Source organism: Salvelinus alpinus, chromosome 16 (assembly GCF_045679555.1).
Source record: "Salvelinus alpinus chromosome 16, SLU_Salpinus.1, whole genome shotgun sequence".
Lineage (NCBI taxonomy): Eukaryota > Metazoa > Chordata > Actinopteri > Salmoniformes > Salmonidae > Salvelinus > Salvelinus alpinus.
This window is the reverse complement of record NC_092101.1, coordinates 41741006-41762348: the sequence shown is the minus strand read 5'-3', so window position 1 is coordinate 41762348 and position 21343 is coordinate 41741006. Positions and strand designations below refer to the sequence as shown.

The 21343-nt window shown below is 43.7% G+C and overlaps 1 protein-coding gene across 1 annotated transcript; it reads left to right on the top strand.

The window, feature by feature from the left end:
* The first annotated feature begins 1346 nt into the window (after positions 1 to 1346).
* alg6 (ALG6 alpha-1,3-glucosyltransferase) lies at positions 1347 to 21254 on the top strand. Its single transcript, XM_071346254.1, has 14 exons — positions 1347 to 1580; positions 1908 to 1992; positions 2105 to 2194; positions 2348 to 2436; positions 3104 to 3186; positions 3344 to 3408; positions 5173 to 5358; positions 7909 to 8044; positions 10714 to 10799; positions 11939 to 12023; positions 12107 to 12177; positions 13430 to 13498; positions 18808 to 19000; positions 20687 to 21254. Exons 1-14 carry the CDS (start codon positions 1499 to 1501, stop codon positions 20888 to 20890), a joined length of 1524 nt encoding a protein of 507 aa, XP_071202355.1. The 5' UTR covers positions 1347 to 1498; the 3' UTR covers positions 20891 to 21254.
* Positions 21255 to 21343: the final 89 nt, after the last annotated feature.

The following is a 21343-nucleotide window of genomic DNA, read 5'->3' as shown; positions in this document are numbered from 1 at the left end:
GGTGCCAGTTTGGACATAGTGCATTGTCAAGCAAGACGTGGAAAGCCTTCATTATAGCATTATAGCAGGGGTGACAAGCCAGGCCAGATCATAGACAGTAAATGTAGATACAGCAGTTATTGAATATTTAAAAGGCGCAGAGATTAAGCAATAAATGACAAAGTAAAGCTGGCACACCAGGGTATTAATAACTAATGGCCACCAATGAGTTATAGGCTTCTCATTGTAATGAAAGTGTCATTGCAAATCAGCAGTTGTCCAAGGTTATTATTATTTATAAATAATTGATACATGAACCACAAAGAAGTGACGTGTTTCATCCAACAACTTCTCACCCCTCGGAATGGAAACATAGACATGGTTGTAGATGTCACCGGACTGAAAGGTCATACAGGATGTGCCTCTGGGCAGATAGACAGTATACTGGGGGTGACAACAAGCACCTTGGTGATACATGATATTGTGCTACAGCATTTACATATTCATAAACTACCTCCTATTGTTGTCACATATTGTTACCTCTCTTGTTTGTCAATCCTTCATAGAGAATCATGCCTTATCATAGCACTCACTGAAGTTTTAGACTATAGGCATTATTTTATCATGTGGGTCAAAATAATGGCTAAAATTACTGTCTACTAGTTAATGTAACCTCAAACCAAATGCCTAAGCCCATGTGGCCAATTACTTTTATTTAACCTTCATTTAACTAGGCAAGTCAGTTAAGAACAAATTCTTATTTACAATGACGACCTACCCCGGCTAAACCCTGATGACGCTGGGCCAATTGTGCGCCACCCTATGGGACTCGCAATCACGGCCAGATGTGATACAGCCTGGATTCGAACCAGGAACTGGAGTGACACCACTTGCACTGAGATGCAGTGCCTTAGACTGCTAAGCCACTCGGGAGCCCCTTAGAAAAAAAAGTGTTCCAAAAAGGTTCTTCAGCTGTCCCCATAGTGGAACCCTTTTTGGTTCCAGATAGAACCCTCGGTGGAAAGTTTTTTTTCACATGGAACCCTCCAAAAGGGTTCTACCTGAACCAAAAAGTGTTATTCAATGGGTCCTCTATGGGGACAGCCGAAGAAACCTTTTAGGTTCTAGATAGCACCTTTTTCTAAGAGTGTATAGGTTAGCCTACTTGTGGAAAAACTGGTTCCCTCAATGTCCAAATCACATATTGAACAAATAGCCAAAGTAGCTAAATCCTTCACTATCAATCTTCTTTCCGTCACTATTTGTGCATATTGACATATTATGTGATAATGTCGGTTTCGGTTTATTCCGCTTTTGATTGAAATCGAATATTCTCTATCGTCAGCATCATCCATCTCTGACCAAAAAAGAACCGAGCGTTACCACGACACGTCATCAGCCGGCGCCTGCGCTGACGTATTCAGGAAGTGTAAACAACAATCCTGCACGGAAGCTGCAACATGCATCGAGAATTATAGTATTTCGTTGCCAATAATAAAGCTGTTTTATAGTATCGGTCATGGAGAACTGGAGCCTTGTGTCCATTTCTGTTTTGCTCGGTCTTACGGCAAGATGGGCTGTATCCTTGAACTCTTATTCAGGTAGGAAGTGGACCATAGCAGGCTAGCTTTATGCTAATGTTGCACCTGCAGGGCTCACTGACAGCCCTCTGTTTCATAGCTACATAGTTAGCTAGAAATCCTAGCCAGCTTGCATTGTAAAATTTTTGATTTTGAGTGGTAAAATCCAACCGGTATTTTGGTGAAATGATTATGCACATTTTCTTGCTAGACAGACATAAACACGAGTCTGCTTACTAGCTAGCCACTGTTCAACAGCAGGACTGTAATCTCGTCCTCTGCATATTTGCTATAGCTAGCTAGCTATTATTATTCAGCAGCATTTTCACCCATTTCTCTTATTTTCAGGGGCAGGCAAACCACCCATGTTCGGGGACTACGAAGCTCAAAGGCACTGGCAAGAAGTGACATACAATCTGCCTGTTCATGAATGGTTGGTCTATGCAGCTGTCTAATAGCCTATGGTCCTGTCTTGCATCTTTGTGTGTTTTTATATAGTTTCTAAGCAATAGTTAGGATAACTTAATGTTGTTTTCATCCTTCAGGTACTTCAACACTACAGACAACGTACTAAACTACTGGGGTTTGGACTATCCCCCTCTCACAGCCTACCACAGCCTGCTCTGTGCACATGTGTAAGTCTGAGGGCACACACACACACACACATCAGGATCATGAGTTTGATTCCTGCTGAGGCCACCCGTATGAAAATGTATGCACACAGTACTGCAGTATATATTATAAATGTTATTATCATTATTATATTACTATGTTGTGCTTTCCTGCAGGGCCAAGCTGATAAACCCAGACTGGGTGGAGTTGCATGCGTCTCGAGGTCATGAAAGCTATGGACATAAGTTGTTTATGAGAGCCACAGGTAAGACTGCTGACAGACGGGCTGACAGACGGGTTAAAGAACAGTACACATCAACACTACTGAAATACAGGTTTAAGAACAGTACACATCAACACTACTGAAATACAGGTTTAAGAACAGTACACATCAACACTACTGAAATACAGGTTTAAGAACAGTACACATCAACACTACTGAAATACAGGTTTAAGAACAGTACACATCAACACTACTGAAATACAGGTTTAAGAACAGTACACATCAACACTACTGAAATACAGGTTTAAGAACAGTACACATCAACACTACTGAAATACAGGTTTAAGAACAGTACACATCAACACTACTGAAATACAGGTTTAAGAACAGTACACATCAACACTACTGAAATACAGGTTTAAGAACAGTACACATCAACACAACTGAAATACAGGTTTAAGAACAGTACACATCAACACAACTGAGAGACAGGTTAAAGAACAGTACACATCGACGCTGCTCACAGACAGGTTAAAGAACAGTACACATCAACACTACTGACAGCCAGTTTAAAGAATAGTACAGGTTAAAGAACCCCCCACCCCCCGCACTGACTGTTGGTTGAGTGACGAGCATCACATAGGAGTGAGACACCAACGAAGAGCATGGTGATTCATTTGTGGGACTGAATATATGTATCTTTGCTCAGTTCTTGTTGCAGATCTGCTGATATACATTCCTGCTGTTGTTCTTTACAGTTTTTACCTCAGTGAAGGATCAAACAAAAAGAAGGTATGTCAGAATTGACATTTACATTCCCTCTATTTGATGTGTAACTAAAAATAAGTGCAGTCTCAGTTTTGAGAATTACAAAAACAAAGATACTGTATTACATTGGCATTACCTGCCCGTCTCACTATAATGTGTGTTGTGTTCTCTTCTTGCCTAGGTCTGCACAGTCCTCTGTATCCTGCTCTATCCAGGTCTTATTCTAATCGACTACGGGCATTTCCAGTATCCTTTAAAAACCAAAGCTGTTTCTATCACTGGATCATATTATTCTTATGTCAAAATCATGACCATCTCTTGTCATCCCATGTGCAGTGCATTCGGAAAGTATTCAGACCCCTTGACTTTTTCCACATTTTGTTACATTACAGCCTTATTCTAAAAATGATTAAATACAAATTTTCCATGAAATCTACACACAATAACACATAATGACAAAGCAAAAACAGGTTTAGAATTTGTTTGCAAATTTATTTAAAAAATAAAATAATAATACCTTATTTACATAAGTATTCTGACCCTTTGCTATGAGACTTGAAATTGAGCTCAGGTGCATCCTGTTTCCATTGATCATCCTTGAGATGTTTCTACAACTTGTTAGGAGTCCACCTGTGGTAAATTCAATTGATTGGACATAATTTGGATAGGCACACACCTGTCTTTATAAGGTTCCACAGTTGACAGTGCTTGTCAGAGCAAAAACCAAGCCATGAGGTCGAAGGAATTGTCCATAGATCTGGGGAAGGATACCAAACAAATTCTGCAGCATTGAAGGTCCCCAAGAACACAGTGGCCTCCATCATTCTTAAAATGGAAGACGTTTGGAACCACCAAGACTCTTCCTAGAGCTGGCCGCCCAGCCAAACTGAGTAAATGGGGGAGAAGGGCCTTGCTCAGCGAGGTGACCAAGAACCCGATGGTCACTCTGACAGAGCTCCAGAGTTCCTCTGTGGAGATGGGAGAACCTTCCAGAAGGACAACCATCACTGCAGCCCTCCACCAATCAGGCCTTTATGGTAGAATGGCCAGACGGAAAGCAACTCCTCAGTAAAAAGCACATGACAGCCCGCTTGGAGTTTGTCGAAAGGCACTTAAAGGACTCAGATCTTGAGAAACAAGATTGAACTCTTTGGCCTGAATGCCAAGCGTCACATCTGGAGGAAACCTGGCACCATCCCTACGGTGAAGCATGGTGGTGGCAGCATCATGCTGTGGGTATGTTTTTCAGTGGCAGGGACTGGGAGACTAGTCAGGATCGAGGGAAAGATGAACGGAGCAAAGTAGAGAAAGATTCTTGATGAAAACCTGCTCCAGAGCACTCAGGACCTCAGACTGGGACCTCAACAGGACAACGACCCTAAGCACACAGCCAAGACAATGCAGGCCTGACTTCGGGACAAGTCTCTGAATGTTTTTGAGTGGCCCAGCCAGAGCTCAGATTTGAACTTGATCAAACATCCCTGGAGAGACCTGAAAATAGCTGTGGAGAGACGCTCCCCATCCAACCCGACAGAACTTGAGAGGATCTGCAGAGAAGAATGGGAGAAACTCCCCAAATACAGGTGTGCCAAGCTTGTGGCGTCATACCCAAGAAGATTCAAGGCTGTGATCGCTGCCAAAGGTGCTTCAACAAAGTACTGAATAAAGGGTCTGAATACTTGTAAATGTGATATTTCAGTTTTTTCAAAAATGTTTAAAAAATAACTGTTTTTGCTTTGTCATTATGGGGTATTGTATGTATATTGATGAAGGAAAGAAATCTGTAATTTATTTTAGAATATGGCTGTAATGAAAGAAAATGTGGAAAAGGTCAAGGGGTATGAAATATTTTCAGAAAGCACTGTACAGTGTGAAAGCCAGTGTGAATATAAATGAGATGAATCATGGTAGAAGCAGTTTGATAGGAGACCAGGATTTGTATGAATGAGGCATAGCAGAGCATCCGGTAACAGTACCATCATGACTATGTATTCTTTAACTGGGCGTCAGATATAACAGTATAAGCCTGGGGCTGGCCCTATGGGGTGTGGTGGGTCTGGGGCTGGGCTGGGACGTGCTGGGCTCTCTGGCCTTCGTCCTGTCCCTCAACTACAAACAGATGGAGCTCTACCACTCCCTACCCTTCTTCTGCTACTTACTGGGCAAGTGTTTCAAGCAGGGCCTGGCAGGCCGAGGGTGAGTTAGCTGACTTAGACTTATACCCCTGGCTAAGGGGGTTTGTGTGAATGGGACTGTGTGTGTGGTGAGATGATATACAGTGGGGACCTGAAATTATTGACACGATGAGCAAAAATGACTATAAAATATATACAGTGGCGAGAACAAGTATTTGATACACTGCCGATTTTGCAGGTTTTCCTACTTACAAAGCATGTAGAGCTCTGTAATTTTTTATCATAGGTACATTTCAACTGTGAGAGATGGAATCTAAAACAAAAATCCAGAAAATCACATTGTATGATTTTTAAGTAATTAATTTGCATTTTATTGCATGACATAAGTATTGTGCCTTGTTAAAAGTTAATTTGTGGAATTTCTTTCCTTCTTAATGCATTTGAGCCAATCAGTTGTGTTGTGACAAGGTAGGGGTGGTATACAGAAGATAGCCCTATTTGGTAAAAGACCAAGTCCATTGTTATGGCATGAACAGCTCAAATAAGCAAAGAGAAACGACAGTCCATCGTTACTTTTAAGACATGAAGGTCAGTCAATCCGGAACATTTCAAGAACTCATGAAAGTTTCTTCAAGTGCAGTCGCAAAAACCATCAAGCGCTATGATGAAACTGGCTCTCATGAGGACCGCCACAGGAAAGGAAGACCCAGAGTTACCTCTGCTGCAGAGGATAAGTTCATTAGAGTTACCAGCCTCAGAAATTGCAGCCCGAATAAATGCTTCACAGAGTTGAAGTAACAGACGCATCAACCTTTCAGTGGAGACTTTGTGAATCAGGCCTTCATGGTCGAATTGCTGCAAAGAAACCACTACTAAAGAACACCAATAAGAAGAAGGGACTTGCTTGGGTCAAGAAACAAGAGCAATGGACATTAGACCGGTGGAAATCTGTCCTCACAAAAACTCTCGTGAGAGACAGAGTAGGTGAACAGATTATCTCCGCATGTGTGGTTCCCACCGTGAAGCATGGAGGAGGAGGTGTGATGGTATGGGGTGCTTTGTTGGTGATACTGTCAGTGATTTATTTAGAATAAGGCACACTTAACCAGCATGGCTACCTCAGCATTCTGCAGCGATACACCATCCCATCTGGTTTGCGCTTAGTAGGACTATCATTTGTTTTACAACAGGACAATGACCCAAAACACACCTCCAGGCTATTTGACCAAGAAGGAGAGTGATGGAGTGCTGCATCAGATGACCTGGCCTCCACAATCACCTGACCTCAACCCAGTTGAGATGGTTTGGGATGAGTTGGACCGCAGAGTGAAGGAAAAGCAGCCAACAAGTGCTCAGCATATTTGGGAACTCCTTCAAGACTGTTGGAAAAGCATTCCAGGTGAAGCTGGTTGAGAGAATGCCAAGAGTGTGCAAAGCTCTCAAAGCTTTGAAGAATTTTGATTTGTTTAATACTTTTTTGGTTACATGATTCCATATGTGTTATTTCATAGTTTTGATGTCTTCACTATTATTCTACAATGTAGAAAATAGTAAAAAATTAAGAAAAAACATTGAATGAGTAGGTGTGTCAACTTTTGACTGGTACTGTATGTGCATATTATGTGTGAGTCAGAAGATGATGGAGTGTGTGTGTGTAGAGCCCATAGAATGCAAATATTGAAATAAAAGGTAAATAAATATACAAGGTAAACTCGGTCTGTGAATTGAAGAGGGCAGTCCATAAGCGCAGATAAAGGATATCAAGGAAGTATTCTGTATGGAGGAATGGTCTAAGATCCCTCCCAAAAGCATTAAACATCAGATTATATTATATTCATCATTCACTGAATCAGCATGATTGTTTTTAAAGTAATACCCAGAATCAAACATTTTCTGTAGGCAGTGGACAAAACATGGAAAGGGCTATGCAGACTTTTCTGAAATGCAAATCAATATTTAATTTCAGAATTGGTTAAAATTAGGTCAGGGTTAAGGGTTTGGTTTAGGTTACAGTTACCGCTAGTCGGTTTGCAAGCCAGAAAAGTCTGTATAGCCCTTCCCACAAAACATGGCCCCATAAAGTAGTCTACATTTTCTCCAAAACAGAGTAGCAGAGTTACTGAGGCGAGGCAATCAGATTGGATGACTGTTTCTAGTGTCCCCGCATTTGTTTATCTAGTAACAATGTACCAAGGGCTAATGGATAGTTAGATTAGATGGGCGGGGGAAGATATGTCCAGATGACATTATGGCCATGCCCAAGCTCCTCGGCTGTTCCTGTGTGTGCAACTTTACCGTCACACAGCTACTACAGCTGACCTACTGTGAAAGACTTTTAGCTGACGCATGGTTTTCCCAACATATATTGACTAACTTGGGAGGTGGATAGTTCCACTCACAGCTGTTGTGATGCGAGAGATGTGAAATTCAGCCATTTAATACTGTTGACAATATGAATGATCATGTTTCACCGCACTGTACTGCACTGTACATATCAATGTAGCCAGTTTTGGATATCTTAGACAGTTTGTAAGTTTATGTTTTGGGTATTTGACAGTTTCAAAAGTTCAGTGTACTTTATCATTTGTTTTCTCATCCACCACCCACTCAGGCTGTTCCTGCTGGTCAAGATCGCTGTAACAGTCCTGGTGACCTTTGCCCTCTGCTGGCTGCCCTTCCTGTCTGACCCTGGCCAGGTCCTGCAGGTGGTGCACCGCCTTTTCCCTGTGGGGCGAGGCCTATTCGAGGTACGTACAAAAAGGTTTCAGTGTTCAAGGCAATTAGTCATATTATCAAGTCAAGTGGTTTCCCTAACATTCTGCGACGTGAGTCACCTAAAGCATGTAGAATGTTCTGGAGACCAACAGAGTAACCCAAACCAGGTTCTCCACCCACAGCCCAATCTTGAGAGACCACACTATCTGCCAAGTCGAAATCAGTTGGTGTTAGAAAGACGAGGAGGTTTATAGTAGTCAACAAAGTGCTGCCCTCGTAGACAGGAGTGGTACGCTGCGCCTCCTGTTCTTCACAGCCTACATGCTCTTACACACACACCACACAGAGAGAGACACACACACACACACACACAACCTGCTACCCTCCATCAATTCCTCTGTGCTTAGCCAATTGGAAATGGATCCCCTGCAGGATCAAAGAAAACAGAGGAATAAAATGGTGAAAGGTCAGAAGATCAGGTTCGCTCTATCTCAGGGGGGGGAGGTCGTAGTGACTGGGGGGGTAAAGATAAATCTAACACATTTACTGCCAGAGTCTTTTCAGCACATCATTGCATGGCCATGTTTTAGCCGTGTGATGCGTGGTTCGGTGCCAAGGGCCAACAATATGCATGTCAGAGTGCATCCATTCGTTGTGCAAAACGTTGGCAGCTAAACTGCTGCGTCCTTGAAAAGTGAACTTACACGCGTGTATGTACACACAGCAAAGCCACACAGGAGGAGAGGTGCAGAGGGGGGAAATTAAAAACTGATGGACAGCGATGACTCTCACTGGGGACATTAGTTAGAACATATTGAAAGCATGTCATGGTTGAGCTGCTGAGGTAACACCGTTACGGGGGGCGGTGTAGAGGTGGTTGGCAGCTCAGAGGCCAAGGCCAGCTGCTCTAGTTTTGGAAGCCTGCCCTGTGCCCGCTGTGTCCTGCACCCATTCCCCAAGGTGCGGTGATGTGAGAAGTAATTGAAAATTAAACAGTCAGCCTTGTGCAGTCTCTTGTCACAAGGAAACAGAATCAATAAAATTTATTTTCTGGTATTGTCCAACGGTGGCTAGCTTTTGGAGTCAGGTCCAGGAATGGTTGTTATGTCATAATATCAGGGTTCCGATGGACCTGCAAACTGCATTGTTAGGGGATCTGAAAAACCACCATCAGTCAATGGGATATATCATTATACTCTTGGGTAAAGTATTTTTTAGGGAAATATTGGTAGAAATGTTACAAATAACCCCCCCCCTCCCCCAAAAGGCTATGTGAGGTTGGTCAGGCTGGCAGTATGCCTGACAGTTATTTATTTATGAAACGATACAAACATAATACACAAAGTGTGGGTGACTCTATACCCTGTGGTGCGAGGGTCTCCAGGAGAAGCCTGCCTGAACTAATTGTGAAATTGTGCACGTAAGCAGAAGCCGGACTGGGACAAGCAGACAGGGCGAGAAGGGGTGGTGGGGGAGGTTGAGGGGTGAGGAGGGTAAGTTGTACGTTTACCCACCACGCAGCACTTTGACCGTCTGTTTTCCTGCTTCACAAAAATGGCACCAAATGCTGCAGCCTATGAAATTCCAAGCTGGCTTATAGGTGAAGAGTGCCGCCATCGGCACTTACCCACATTTGCAGCCGAACCCCAGGTTCCCGTGTAGCTCTCAGCCGAGGCGGCGTTGGAGGACATTCCGATAGGGTCGTTATTCGGGGGGGCTACAGGGGGATGTTTGAGGAGAGATGGGGCCTCGACGTCTGCAGGACGGACAGCCTGCTGAATGGGCCTGTCTGTAACCTCCACACACACACAGCTGTGCTCTGAGCAGCTGTAGCAAGCCCAGTGGACCGCATAGAAATTCACCCTATAGAAAAGACCACACTATTACGAGACATGATTAGACTACAGTGATCTATGCATTGTATTTCTAATTTGTGTCATATCACAGCCAGTAGAAGCAGCAGGGGGCCTTAACATCTGATCTTAGAACAACTGCTAAGGCCTTAAATCACACGGTCAGTCCTCCTTCCTCCATTTCTTGCTAGCTACCCCAACCGCAAAGACCGTCGTTAAGGCTGACAGTTTGGATCTGTTTCCCAATGGTTATAACTATGCCTTGGGTGGTGTGGTGGGTGGACACACTGTGTTCTTCTATGGGGTGGTCTGAATGTGCCGAAGAATGCAGAAATTATCGTAATGTGATTATCGCTGAACATTTAACCCTGTGTCCCCAAGTTTACAGAAAGTGCATAGCTTCTAGTGACATCCCGTTCCATATGACCTGACAGGCGATTTATGAGGCTGGTAATACTTTCCGAAGCGCTCCTGTACAAATACACTGTGGAATGCAAAGAAGGAATTCGTATTGCACTTTCAGTTGGGAAATTATTAGTTGGAGCAATGCCACTTATTAGCCTTCTCTTCAAAACCGAATGCTTTTTAAAGCAGCGTACTGTCATACCATATGTGGTTTTCTAAATTTAAAACCCTTGTAATGAGTTTTATAACTCATTTAAATTATTCACATCAATAATAAACACTTCATTAACAAAAAGGAATATGATCAACCTATTGGTTCTGCATCGTTATAGGAAGTGAGCTATGAAACGTATTTATTTTCTTATTAAAAAGTGTGTGTGTGTTGACAGGTTAAAGTGTGTTGACAGGATAAAGTGTGTTGACAGGTTAAAGTGTGTTGACAGGATAAAGTGGCCAACACGTGGTGCAGCTTGAATGTCCTGATAAAGATCAAGACCATCCTGTCCACTGATACCCAGCTCTACTTCAGGTAATCCCCCTCACAATCCCCCTCACGCTCTCCATCGCTCGCTCTCCATCTCCATCTCTCGCTCTCCATCTCATGCTCTCTTGCGGAGTGAAAACAAGATTATCCCTTGAATACTGAGATACTGATCACTACCAGCTGCTATGGTCAATCTGACAACTATTGGAAATCTGCTGATGAGATTTCAAATTTGGAATGTCAGTAGAAACTATTTGAGAAACAGCAGTTAGCTAACTTCTCTGTGTTGACATGAGGTGTTATTCCAGTCAAAGCTGATTCTCCTCCAAGGTCCTTATGAATGAGAAGATGCTACACAGTCAGTCAGTCATAGAACCCTTTTCATGTTGTCATGGTGGTACGTGCTTGAATAACCTATGGGGCTATATTTAGGGGTGCTGTGTGCACTCTGCACAGGATGGACACGTTTCTGCCCGACTGTTAAGACCAGGATTTAACTGGGACTTCTAAGACTGTAGTGTATTTAAAACAAATTAAAACACTAGAGCTTTTTGGCCATGGGTGAATATAGATATGTTTTAGGGGAGGGATACCTTGCTGTAGAATGTGTCATAAAACAATGGATCACTCCTCGTTACAATAGAAGTGGACTACGGGATCATGTATTTATGTATATGCTTGTTACTACTACGTTTTTGTAAAATGTCTCAACGGAAATGTCAGGATGGATCACCTGTGGGACGGTATCTGGAAACTGTATCCCAAAATCACCATGACCCCCCCACCTCCCTAGCACACCCCTCTTGCCCCATGTTGGGGGTCTCGATACCCCTCTCCCCAGGGGCCCTTTAGGCCTGATACAGCTGCCCTACCCTACCCCTTCAGTCGGAGTGGAGGTACCTCCCTGGCCCCCCTCCTTTCCTGTGTCTCTATCCCGTGAGTGACAATTGAAGGGTTAAACTAATGCTGGGGTGCCCTAAGCGGAGACAGTATTTGGTACATTTCCCACATAGCTGGGGTCTTATGGTTTGACCAGGCTGGGTTAAAACAAGCCTGCAGCAGAGCAGCCGCACGGTTCAGTTTAACCCAGAGGGTTAGGTTTCAGGGCTGGGCCCTTCACTGTTTGGTCAGATTGATCATAGTTGATGGATTACATTATTATTCTGTTTTTGTTTTGTTTTCAGTTTGACCACCACTCTCCTGGCTATCCTACCTTCGTCTATAAAACTTTTGATGAAACCTACATTGTGGCAGTTCAAACTTGCCTTGGTAAGTGAGTATTTTTGTACAGTTTACTGATGTTTGATAACAGAGAATGATGTAATGCCAACCTGTGTAAAATGTCATTTCAGGTCAACTCGTCTCTGGCATTCTTCCTCTTCTCCTTTCAAGTCCACGAGAAATCAATCCTCCTGCCTGCCTTGTGAGTAGAGGGGAGGATTAGGAGTGTGTGTTTGCATGAGTGTGTGCCTTCCTGCCTGCAGTTCCTAATCATTTACCTCACCGACTGCAGTGCAGTATATAAAAAGCAACAGGCAGCTGTAATCGCTAGGCTATCTAGGTTTTACTGCGCGGTGGGATTTGGTTACAGATTTTGCTGATCTATTCATCTAAATTAGGCTGATTGTTGCTTTATTAACTATTGAGTTATATCTCCCACATGTCTGTCCCTGAATCAATCAGTAATGCATGTCAGGGCTTAGGGAGGAAGTGGCGAAGAGAAGGAGGGCGTTGTTTGTGGTGAATCAATTATTGGGACTATAGGAATGGGTGTAACTGGACATACAAACAGGAGTTGGAACCGGTTCAGGGAACAGAAGTTATTTTTAATTTTTTTATTGTGGGAACAGAATTATAACTGGGAATGAAAGTGATCTATGCTGTTCTGGAACAGAACTTTAATTTTAAAAGCATAGGAACCTTTTAACGTTCTTTCATGTTCCGGGCATTTTCTGGGGGTCCCACGAGGCACCTATGCAAAGCCTTCACACACAAGCTTGTTAGCTAGCTCTGGTCCAACGTTATGCCAACTCTCGGAAGTCCAAAGACATTAAAAGTTCCTCTGTAGAATCTGCTACTCCATATAATTCTGTGAGCCTAATTCAGATAATGCATGTCATAAAAAGATGCCCAGCGCTTCAAGCCAAGCCTCCTCCTCCACCCTCTCGGTCTCTCCCCACACACAAAATGTAATTTGCATATCGTGCCCTACACTTGTCTGTCCATCGCGCATCTAAACAGCCATAGCCTAGACAGCTGATAGCGCCCATGCACTATCAGCTGCCTAGGCTAAAACAACTATAGCTTTCCTGCTCCATAGCAAGCTGCTCTATTCGCAGTGATTGGTGAAGTAATTGAATGTTGAGCTAATGTAAAAAGGAATGATATAAACCGGCACATTTTTTTGGTTCGACCGGTCCAGAACTTTATTTTGGAACAGTGGAACGAAACAGAAAAAAATAATGCTTCTGTTCAGAACGAAACAATTGAAAAACAATTTTGGTTCAAACCACTGCACGCAAAGAGTACTTCTGTAATTAGAAGCCTGGGGAGCGATGGGCTGCCTCTGAAGGCACCCTATTCCTTATATGGTGCACTACTTTTGACCAGAGCCCATGTTGTTAAATAAAGTGTGTATAATTCAAGTGTGTGTAACCTTTTCTGTCTGCCTCTAGGCCAGTCTGCCTGCTACTGAATGACCTTCCTCTGCCAGCCATCTGGTTTCTACAGGCTTCCACCTTCAGGTAGGAAGCTACAGTAGGGGAAACTATAGTGGACCAATAATAACAGACCAGGTTAAAGGTCATAGGAGAAACTGTTCGAAAAGTAAAATCTTGTACATTAAATGTAACCCCCAAAAAATAAATCGCTGTTAGAGGAAATTCTCAAAAAGTATAGGATGCTTTGCCAGATGAATTTGTGTTGATATTCTTTGGATGATTTTATTTGTGAAGAGTCAAGAAAATATCAAATGTAGTCATTGTAAAGGTAGCAGTCAGAGAAGAGAGGGGGTGAAGCTGACTACTAAGTTAGTAGTACTAACTTTCACCCCAGCTATTGTTAAATTCTTCCGGTAGTACTAATTGTTGTGTGCGTGGTTTAGTGTAGGGATATCTGGATTACACTGCATAGTCAACATACTTCTTCTCTAAGCATGTTTTGTATAGGGACAGCAGGGCATTCTGTGGGCCTGTTGTCCTGTCTAACTGGCATGGCTCACATTGTGCATCTCCACTCCACCCATTGTTGAAGACATACACTACATGACAAAAATATGTGGACACCTGCTATAACAGAACTCCCGGGTGGCGCAGTGGTCTAGGGCACTGCATCGCAGTGCATCGCAGTGCTAGCTGCGCCACCAGAGTCTCTGGGTTCGCGCCCAGGCTGGGCTGGGTTCGCGCCCAGGCTCTGTCGCACCTGGCCGCAACCGGGAGATCTGTGGGGCGACGCACAATTGGCATAGCGTCGTCCGGGTTAGGGAGGGTTTGGCCGGTAGGGAGGGTTTGGCCGGTAGGGATATCCTTGTCTCAGTATGTAATAAAATGTATGCACTCTACTGTAAGTCGCTCTGGATAAGAGCGTCTGCTCTTGGCCGGTAGGGATATCCTTGTCTCAGTATGTAAAAAATGTAATAAAATGTATGCACTCTACTGTAAGTCGCTCTGGATAAGAGCGTCTGCTAAATGACTAAAAATGTTTAAAAAAATAACAGCCTCTACGCTTCTGGGAAGGCTTTCCACTAGATGTTGGAACATTTCTGCAGGGACTTGCTTCTATCCAGCCACAAGAGCATTAGTGAGCTCAGGCGATTAAGGCCTGGCTCGCAGTCGGCATTCCAATTCATCCCAAAGGTGTTTGATGGGGTTGAGGTCAGGGCTCTGTGCAGGCCAGTCAAGGTCTTTCACACCAATCTCGACAAACCATTTCTGTCTGGACCTCGCTTTGTGCACGGGGAATTGTCATGCTGAAACAGGAAAGGAAAGTTGGAAGCACAGAATCAGGAACAGGAAAGTTCCAAAGTTGGAAGCACAGAATCGTCTAAAATGTCATTGTATACTGTAGTGTTAAGATTTCTCTTCACTGGAACTAAGGGGCCTAGCTCAAACCATGAAAGACAGGCCCAGACCATTATTCCTCCACCAAACTTAACAGATTTGTCCATCGGCCTGCCGGATGGTGAAGCGTCATTCATCACTCCAGAGAATGCATTTTTAGTGATACTCCCGATTCCAATGGCGACGAGCTTTACACCACTCCAGTCGACGCTTGGCATTGCGCATGATCTTAGGCTTGTGAGCGGCTGCTCAGCCATGGAAACCCATTTCATGAAGCTCCCGACGAAAAGTTATTGTGCTGACGTTGCTTCCAGAGGCCGTTTGGAACTTGGTAGTGAGTGTTGTAACCGAGGACAGACTATTTTTACGCGCTTTCAGCACTCGGTGGTCCCGTTCTGTGAGCTTGTGTGGCCTACCACTTCGCGGCTGAGCCATTGCTGCTCCTAGACGTTTCCACTTCACAATAACAGCACTTACAGTCGTGGCTAAAAGTTTTGAGAATGACACAAATATTAATTTCCACAAAGTTTGCTGCTTCAGTGTCTTTAGATATTTTTTGTCAGATGTTACTATGGAATACTGAAGTATAATTACAAGCATTTAATACGTGTCAAAGGCTTTTATGACAATTACATGAAGTTGATGCAAAGAGTCAATATTTGCAGTGTTGACCTTTCTTTTTCAAGACCTCTGCAATCCGCCCTGGCATGCTGTCAATTAACTTCTGGGCCACAGCCTGACTGATGGCAGCCCATTCTTGCATAATCGATGCTTGGAGTTTGCAAGAATTTGTGGGTTTTTGTTTGTCCACCCGCCTATTGAGGATGGACCACAAGTTCTCAATGAGATTAAGGTCTGGGGAGTTTCCTGACCATGGACCCAAAATATCGATGTTTTGTTCTCGGAGCCACTTAGTTATCACTTTTGCCTTATGGCAAGGTGCTCCATCATGCTGGAAAAGGCATTGTTCGTCACCAAACTGTTCCTGGATGGTTGGGAGAAGTTGCTCTCAGAGGATGTGTTGGTACCATTCTTTATTCATGGCTGTGTTCTTAGGCAAAATTGTGAGTGAGCCCACTCCCTTGGCTGAGAAGCAACCCCACACATGAATGGTCTCAGGATGCTTTACTGTTGGCATGACACAGGACTGATGGTAGCGCTCACCTTGTCTTCTCCGGACAAGCTTTTTTCCGGATGTCCCAAACAATCGGAAAGGGGATTCATCAGAGAAAATGACTTTACCCCAGTCCTCAGCAGTCCAATCCCTGTACCTTTTGCAGAATATCAGTCTGTCCCTGATGTTTTTCCTGGAGAGAAATGGTATCTTTGCTGCCCTTCTTGACACCAGCCCATCCTCCAAAAGTCTTCGCCTCACTGTGCGTGCAGATGCACTCACACCTGCCTGCTGCCATTCCTGAGCAAGCTCTGTACTGGTGGTGCTCCGATCCGACAGCTGAATCAACTTTATGAGACAGTCCTGGCGCTTGCTGGACTTTCTTGGGTAACCTGAAGCCTTCTTCACAACAATTGAACCGCTCTCCTTGAAGTTCTTGATGATCCGATAAATGGTTGATTTAGGTGCAATCTTACTGGCAGCAATATCCTTGCCTGTGAAGCCCTTTTTGTGCAAAGCAATGATGACGGCACGTGTTTCCTTGCAGGTAACCATGTTTGACAGAGGAAGAACAATGATTCCAAGCACCACCCTCCTTTTGAAGCTTCCAGTCTGTTATTTGAACTCAATCAGCATGACAGAGTGATCTCCAGCCTTGTCCTCGTCAACACTCACACCTGTGTTAACGAGAGAATCACTGACATGATGTCAGCTGGTCCTTTTGCATGGCAAAGAGGGACTTTGCAATTCATCTTATCACTCTTCATAACATTCTGGAGTATATGCAAATTGCCATCATACAAACTGAGGCAGCAGACTTTCTGAAAAGTAATATGTGTGTCATTCTCAAAACTTTTGGCCATGACTGTACAGTTGACTGGGGCAGCTCCAGCAGGTTAGACATTTGATAAACTGACTTGTTGGAAAGGTTGCATCCTATGATGGTGCCACGTTGAAAGTCACTGAGATCTTTGGTAAGGCCAGTCTACTGCCAATGTTTGTCTATGGAGATTGCATGGCTGTGTGCTCAATCTGTCAGCAACGGGTGTGGCTGAAATTGCTGAATTCACTAATTTGAAGGGGTGTCCACATACTTTTGTATACATTGCCTTCAGTATACAGTATTCAGACCCCTTGACCTTTTCCACATTTTGTGACGTTACAGCCTTATTCTAAAATTGATGAAAAAAATAAACAAACAATCTACACACAATACCTCATAATGACAAAGCAAAAACAGATGAAGACATTTTTGCAAATGTATTAAAAATAAAAGAGAGACCTTACTTACATAAGTATTCAGACCCTTTGTTATGAGACTCGAAATTGAGCTCACGTGCATTTTGTTTCCAGTGATCATCCTTGAGATGTTTCTACAAATTGATTGGAGTTCACATGTGGTAAATTCAATTAATTGGACATGATTTGGAAAGGCACACACCTGTTTATATAATGTCCCACAGTTGACAGTGCATGTCAGAGCAAAAATCAAGCCATGAGGTTGAAGGAATTGTCCATAGAGCTCCAAGACAGGATTGCGTCAAGGCACAGATCTGGGGAAGGGTACAAAAGCTCTCTGCAGCATAGAAGGTCCCCAAGAACACAGTGGCCTCCATCATTCTTAAAATGGAAGACGTTTGGAACCACCAAGACTCTTCCTAGAGCTGGCCGCCCAGCCAAACTGAGTAAACGGGGGAGAAGGGCCTTGCTCAGCGAGGTGACCAAGAACCCGATGGTCACTCTGACAGAGCTCCATAGTTCCTCTGTGGAGATGGGAGAACCTTCCAGAAGAACAACCATCTCTACAGCACTCCACCAATCAGGCCTTTATGGTAGAGTGGCCAGACGGAAGCCACTCCTCAGTAAAATGCACATGACAGCCCGCTTGGATTTTGTCAAAAGGCACCTAAAGACTCTCAGATCATGAAACCAAGATTGAACTCTTTGGCCTGAATGCCAAGCGTCACGTCTGGAGGAACCCTGGCACCATCCCTACAGTGAAGCATGGTGGTGGCAGCATCATGCTGTGTGGATGTTTTTACGTGGCAGGGACTGGGAGACTAGTCAGGATTAAGGCAAAGATGAAAGGAGCAAAGTACAGAGAGATCATTGATGAAAACCTGCTCCAGAGTGCTCAGGACCTCAGATTGAGGGCGAAGGTTCACCTTCCAACAGGACAACGACCCTAAGCACATAGCCAAGACAACACAGGAGTGGCTTCGAGACGAGTCTCTGAATGACTTGAACCCAATCAAACATCTCTGGAGACATGAAAATAGCTGTGCAGCAACGCTCCCCATCCAACCTGACAGAGCTTGAGAAGATCTGCATAGAGGAATAGGAGAAACTCCCCAAATACAGGTGTGCCTCAATACCCAAGAAGACTCAAGGCTGTAATTGCTGCCAAAGGTCCTTCAACAAAGTACTAAGTGAAGGGTCTGAATACTTTTGTAAAATGTGATAGTTTATTTTGAATACATTTGCAAAAATAAAATAAAAAACATTTTGCTTTGTTATTATGTGTAGATTGAGGGGGGGAAAACAATAATACATTTTAGAATAAGGCTGTAACGTAAAATGTTTTGGAAAAAGTCAAGGGGTCTGAATACTTTCCAAATGCACTGTATATAGTGTACAGGTTGTTTGTGTAAATTGAAGACATAGTTGCATAATTTAGTCAAATGGTTGCTTAAGCAGTTATTATAAGAGCATCTGAATGCACTGGGTTTGTTAGATTGGCAAAGTATGTATTTATAACATTTTTTTTAGGTGTTTTGCCAATGAATAGATGGGGTTTTGTTGGATTTAAGTAGGCCCTAGTACAGCTGTGTTTTGGGCTACATTGTTCTTGTACTCTCTCCCTCCCCGTCCTCCTCTGCAGTATGCTGCCGTTGTTTCTGAAGGATGGTCTGTTGGTGCCGTACGTGGTCACCTCCCTGGCCTTCCTGTTCTTCTCCGTCTACCTGCTCTTAGCCCTTGAGCACTGCTCAGAGGACAAGCTGCGTCTGGGGCCCTACCGCCGCCTCCTCATCTGCATGCCCCGCATGGACCTCGGCAGAGTCATCAAGTGGAAAGTAAGTGTGGCCTGGTGGTGTAAACAAATTCCCTTTCACATTGCACTACCCCATATGCCTGTCATCATTCATTCATAGCAAGAAATGTATCAGATTGCAAAGCAAACTCTTTATTTGGATAGTACATCTGTAGATGCTCTACAGACTAATCAGTAACATTTCAACTAACCCTCGCCGTTATCCTAACCTTAACCCTTATCGTATGATGATGAAAAATCCAGACTATCCAAATAAAGTGTGACCCAGTTTGCTTTACCAGGAAGATAGTTGCAATGTTGTCTGTCTAGTAATCTTTTCTTTACACAAGTTAGTAGGGAGATGAGCTGAATTAGATTTGACAATTTTAAATACACAAAGAGGCCACATCAGGCAAAAAAATACATGTACCAAAATGACAGAGGATTATATACACAAAGTCAAGACTTTCCATTGTGGTCCTCTATTAACTGGCAATCAGGTTGTAGTCAGAGTGATTTCATAGCAGCCTGTCTCTATGGCTGGTGTTTCTAATAGTCTTAAGTGGTATCTACATACTGGAGCACGGCGGCTCTAACCTGAATGGCATCAGCGTGAGAAGATATAGATATCTCTCCAACTGTATAAATAAAGACCATGTGCCACTGTACTGTAAGCTGTGTAGGCTGTCTGGGATGGGAAAGAGGATACCTTGTCATTTGCACAACTGAATGCATTCAACCGAAATGTGCGCTTAGGGAGCAGTTGTTGTTGGGGGTTAACTTCCTTGCTCAAGGGCAGAACGGCAGATTTTTCCACCTTGCCGGCTCTGGGATTCAAACCAGCAACCTTTCAGTTAATGGCCCAACGCGCTTAACCACTAGGCTATCTGCCAGATGAAAGCCACTGCCAGGCCCCAAGTATTATTTATCACTTATTTAAGTTACAGGCATCTCTGAAGTGCCTGGCCCTGGCCAGCTCTGCACCATCCACTCCTTTAGTGACATATGGGCAGGGGGGATCCCAAATAGCACCCTATTCCCTATATACTGCACTACTTTTGACTAGAGGCCCCATAGGGCTCTACAGAGAGAATAGGATGGGCCCTGGTCAAAAGTAGTGCACTCTATAGGGTATGGGGACGTAGCCAGACACCGCCACCAGACAGAGCTGTGTGAGATCAGAAGGAAGGTGTCTTTTTATAGAGTCATTAACACAGGTTTGCTTAGATACATTTATTTACACAAGAGGCGTAAATAAGGAGGCCCAGTGATGGGGCTAGGGTTTCATGGGGTTGGTCTCATACGGAGGTGCTTACGACACCTACCCTCACTGATCCCTGGGTCCGCAGGTCCCAAATAGACGTGTTCATGTTGATCCTGCTACTAACACTGTTTGCCTTTCCGTTCTGGACGCACCGGTCGGGGCTAAAATAAACGTCAGCTTGTGATTGAGGGATGGATGGTCATGTGAGGTCTAATTTTTTTTCTTCCAGTCTGGTCTAGTTTGAATAGTTATGACTTGGGCCAAGGAAATACTTTAAGCCCATCTAAATAGATAAACAATTTGAATACCATGTCAAATTCACTTTCTGATTTGACTGAAATTTATATTGAATTTTGAGCCCCACTTCTGGGCTGAGAGGGAGACTTGGCTCTTGGCTTATATCCTGTGATGGCTTAACTCCCTTGAAAAATAATGAACTGAACTCTCTGTCCATCTCTCCTGCAGTTCTATTTCTCCATCACGGCCATGGCTGGTTTGAGCTTTATGAGCGTCGCGCTGGCCCCTCCGGCCCAGCTGCCTGATTTGTTTCCCCTCCTGGTGTCTGTGTTCTCCTACCTACACTTCCTGGGCCTCCTCCTCTACTTCAACATTGTCCAGATCGCCGAGCCGCCACAATCTGTGAGGAAGAACCAGAAGAAAAGTAACTGAGTAATCATTAGGGAGGTAGGGGCCAGATGATAACTGAGTAATTATTAGGGTGGAAAAACAGAACTGGATAGTTACCACCCAACAGAAAGAGAAAAACTAAGCACAGTGCTTCAGTCAATGAGCACCAAAGACCAATACGGCTCATGGACCAACTACCAGTCTAGGGCCAATCATTCAGAATCTTTATTCTCTAGAGAACCCTCCTGTCAACATGAATGGTTGCTGTTTTGTCAATGCCTAATTATGTACATCAAGCATGACAATTTTTTACTTGACTGTTTTTCAATATTTTCAAATGTAACAGCATTACATTTATTTTGTACCAATAGAGTATTTGTCTTAAAATAAAATCACCTGATATGAATTCTTGATTAACCCTTATTTTACAGCCATATTGCTAGCACAGACTCGATGTTTCAATAAAATCCTCAAAGCTAGCTCAATCACTGGTGG

What these genes read in the sequence shown, in the direction of transcription:
- alg6 (XM_071346254.1), top strand. Translation starts at nt 1,499, where the DNA reads ATGGAGAACTGGAGCCTTGTGTCCATTTCTGTTTTGCTCGGTCTTACG. An exon ending in AGCCTGCTCTGTGCACATGT is followed by an intron (nt 2,195 to 2,347) that starts GTAAGTCTGAGG and finishes GCTTTCCTGCAG; the next exon opens with GGCCAAGCTGATAAACCCAG. An exon ending in GGCAGTTCAAACTTGCCTTG is followed by an intron (nt 12,024 to 12,106) that starts GTAAGTGAGTAT and finishes ATGTCATTTCAG; the next exon opens with GTCAACTCGTCTCTGGCATT.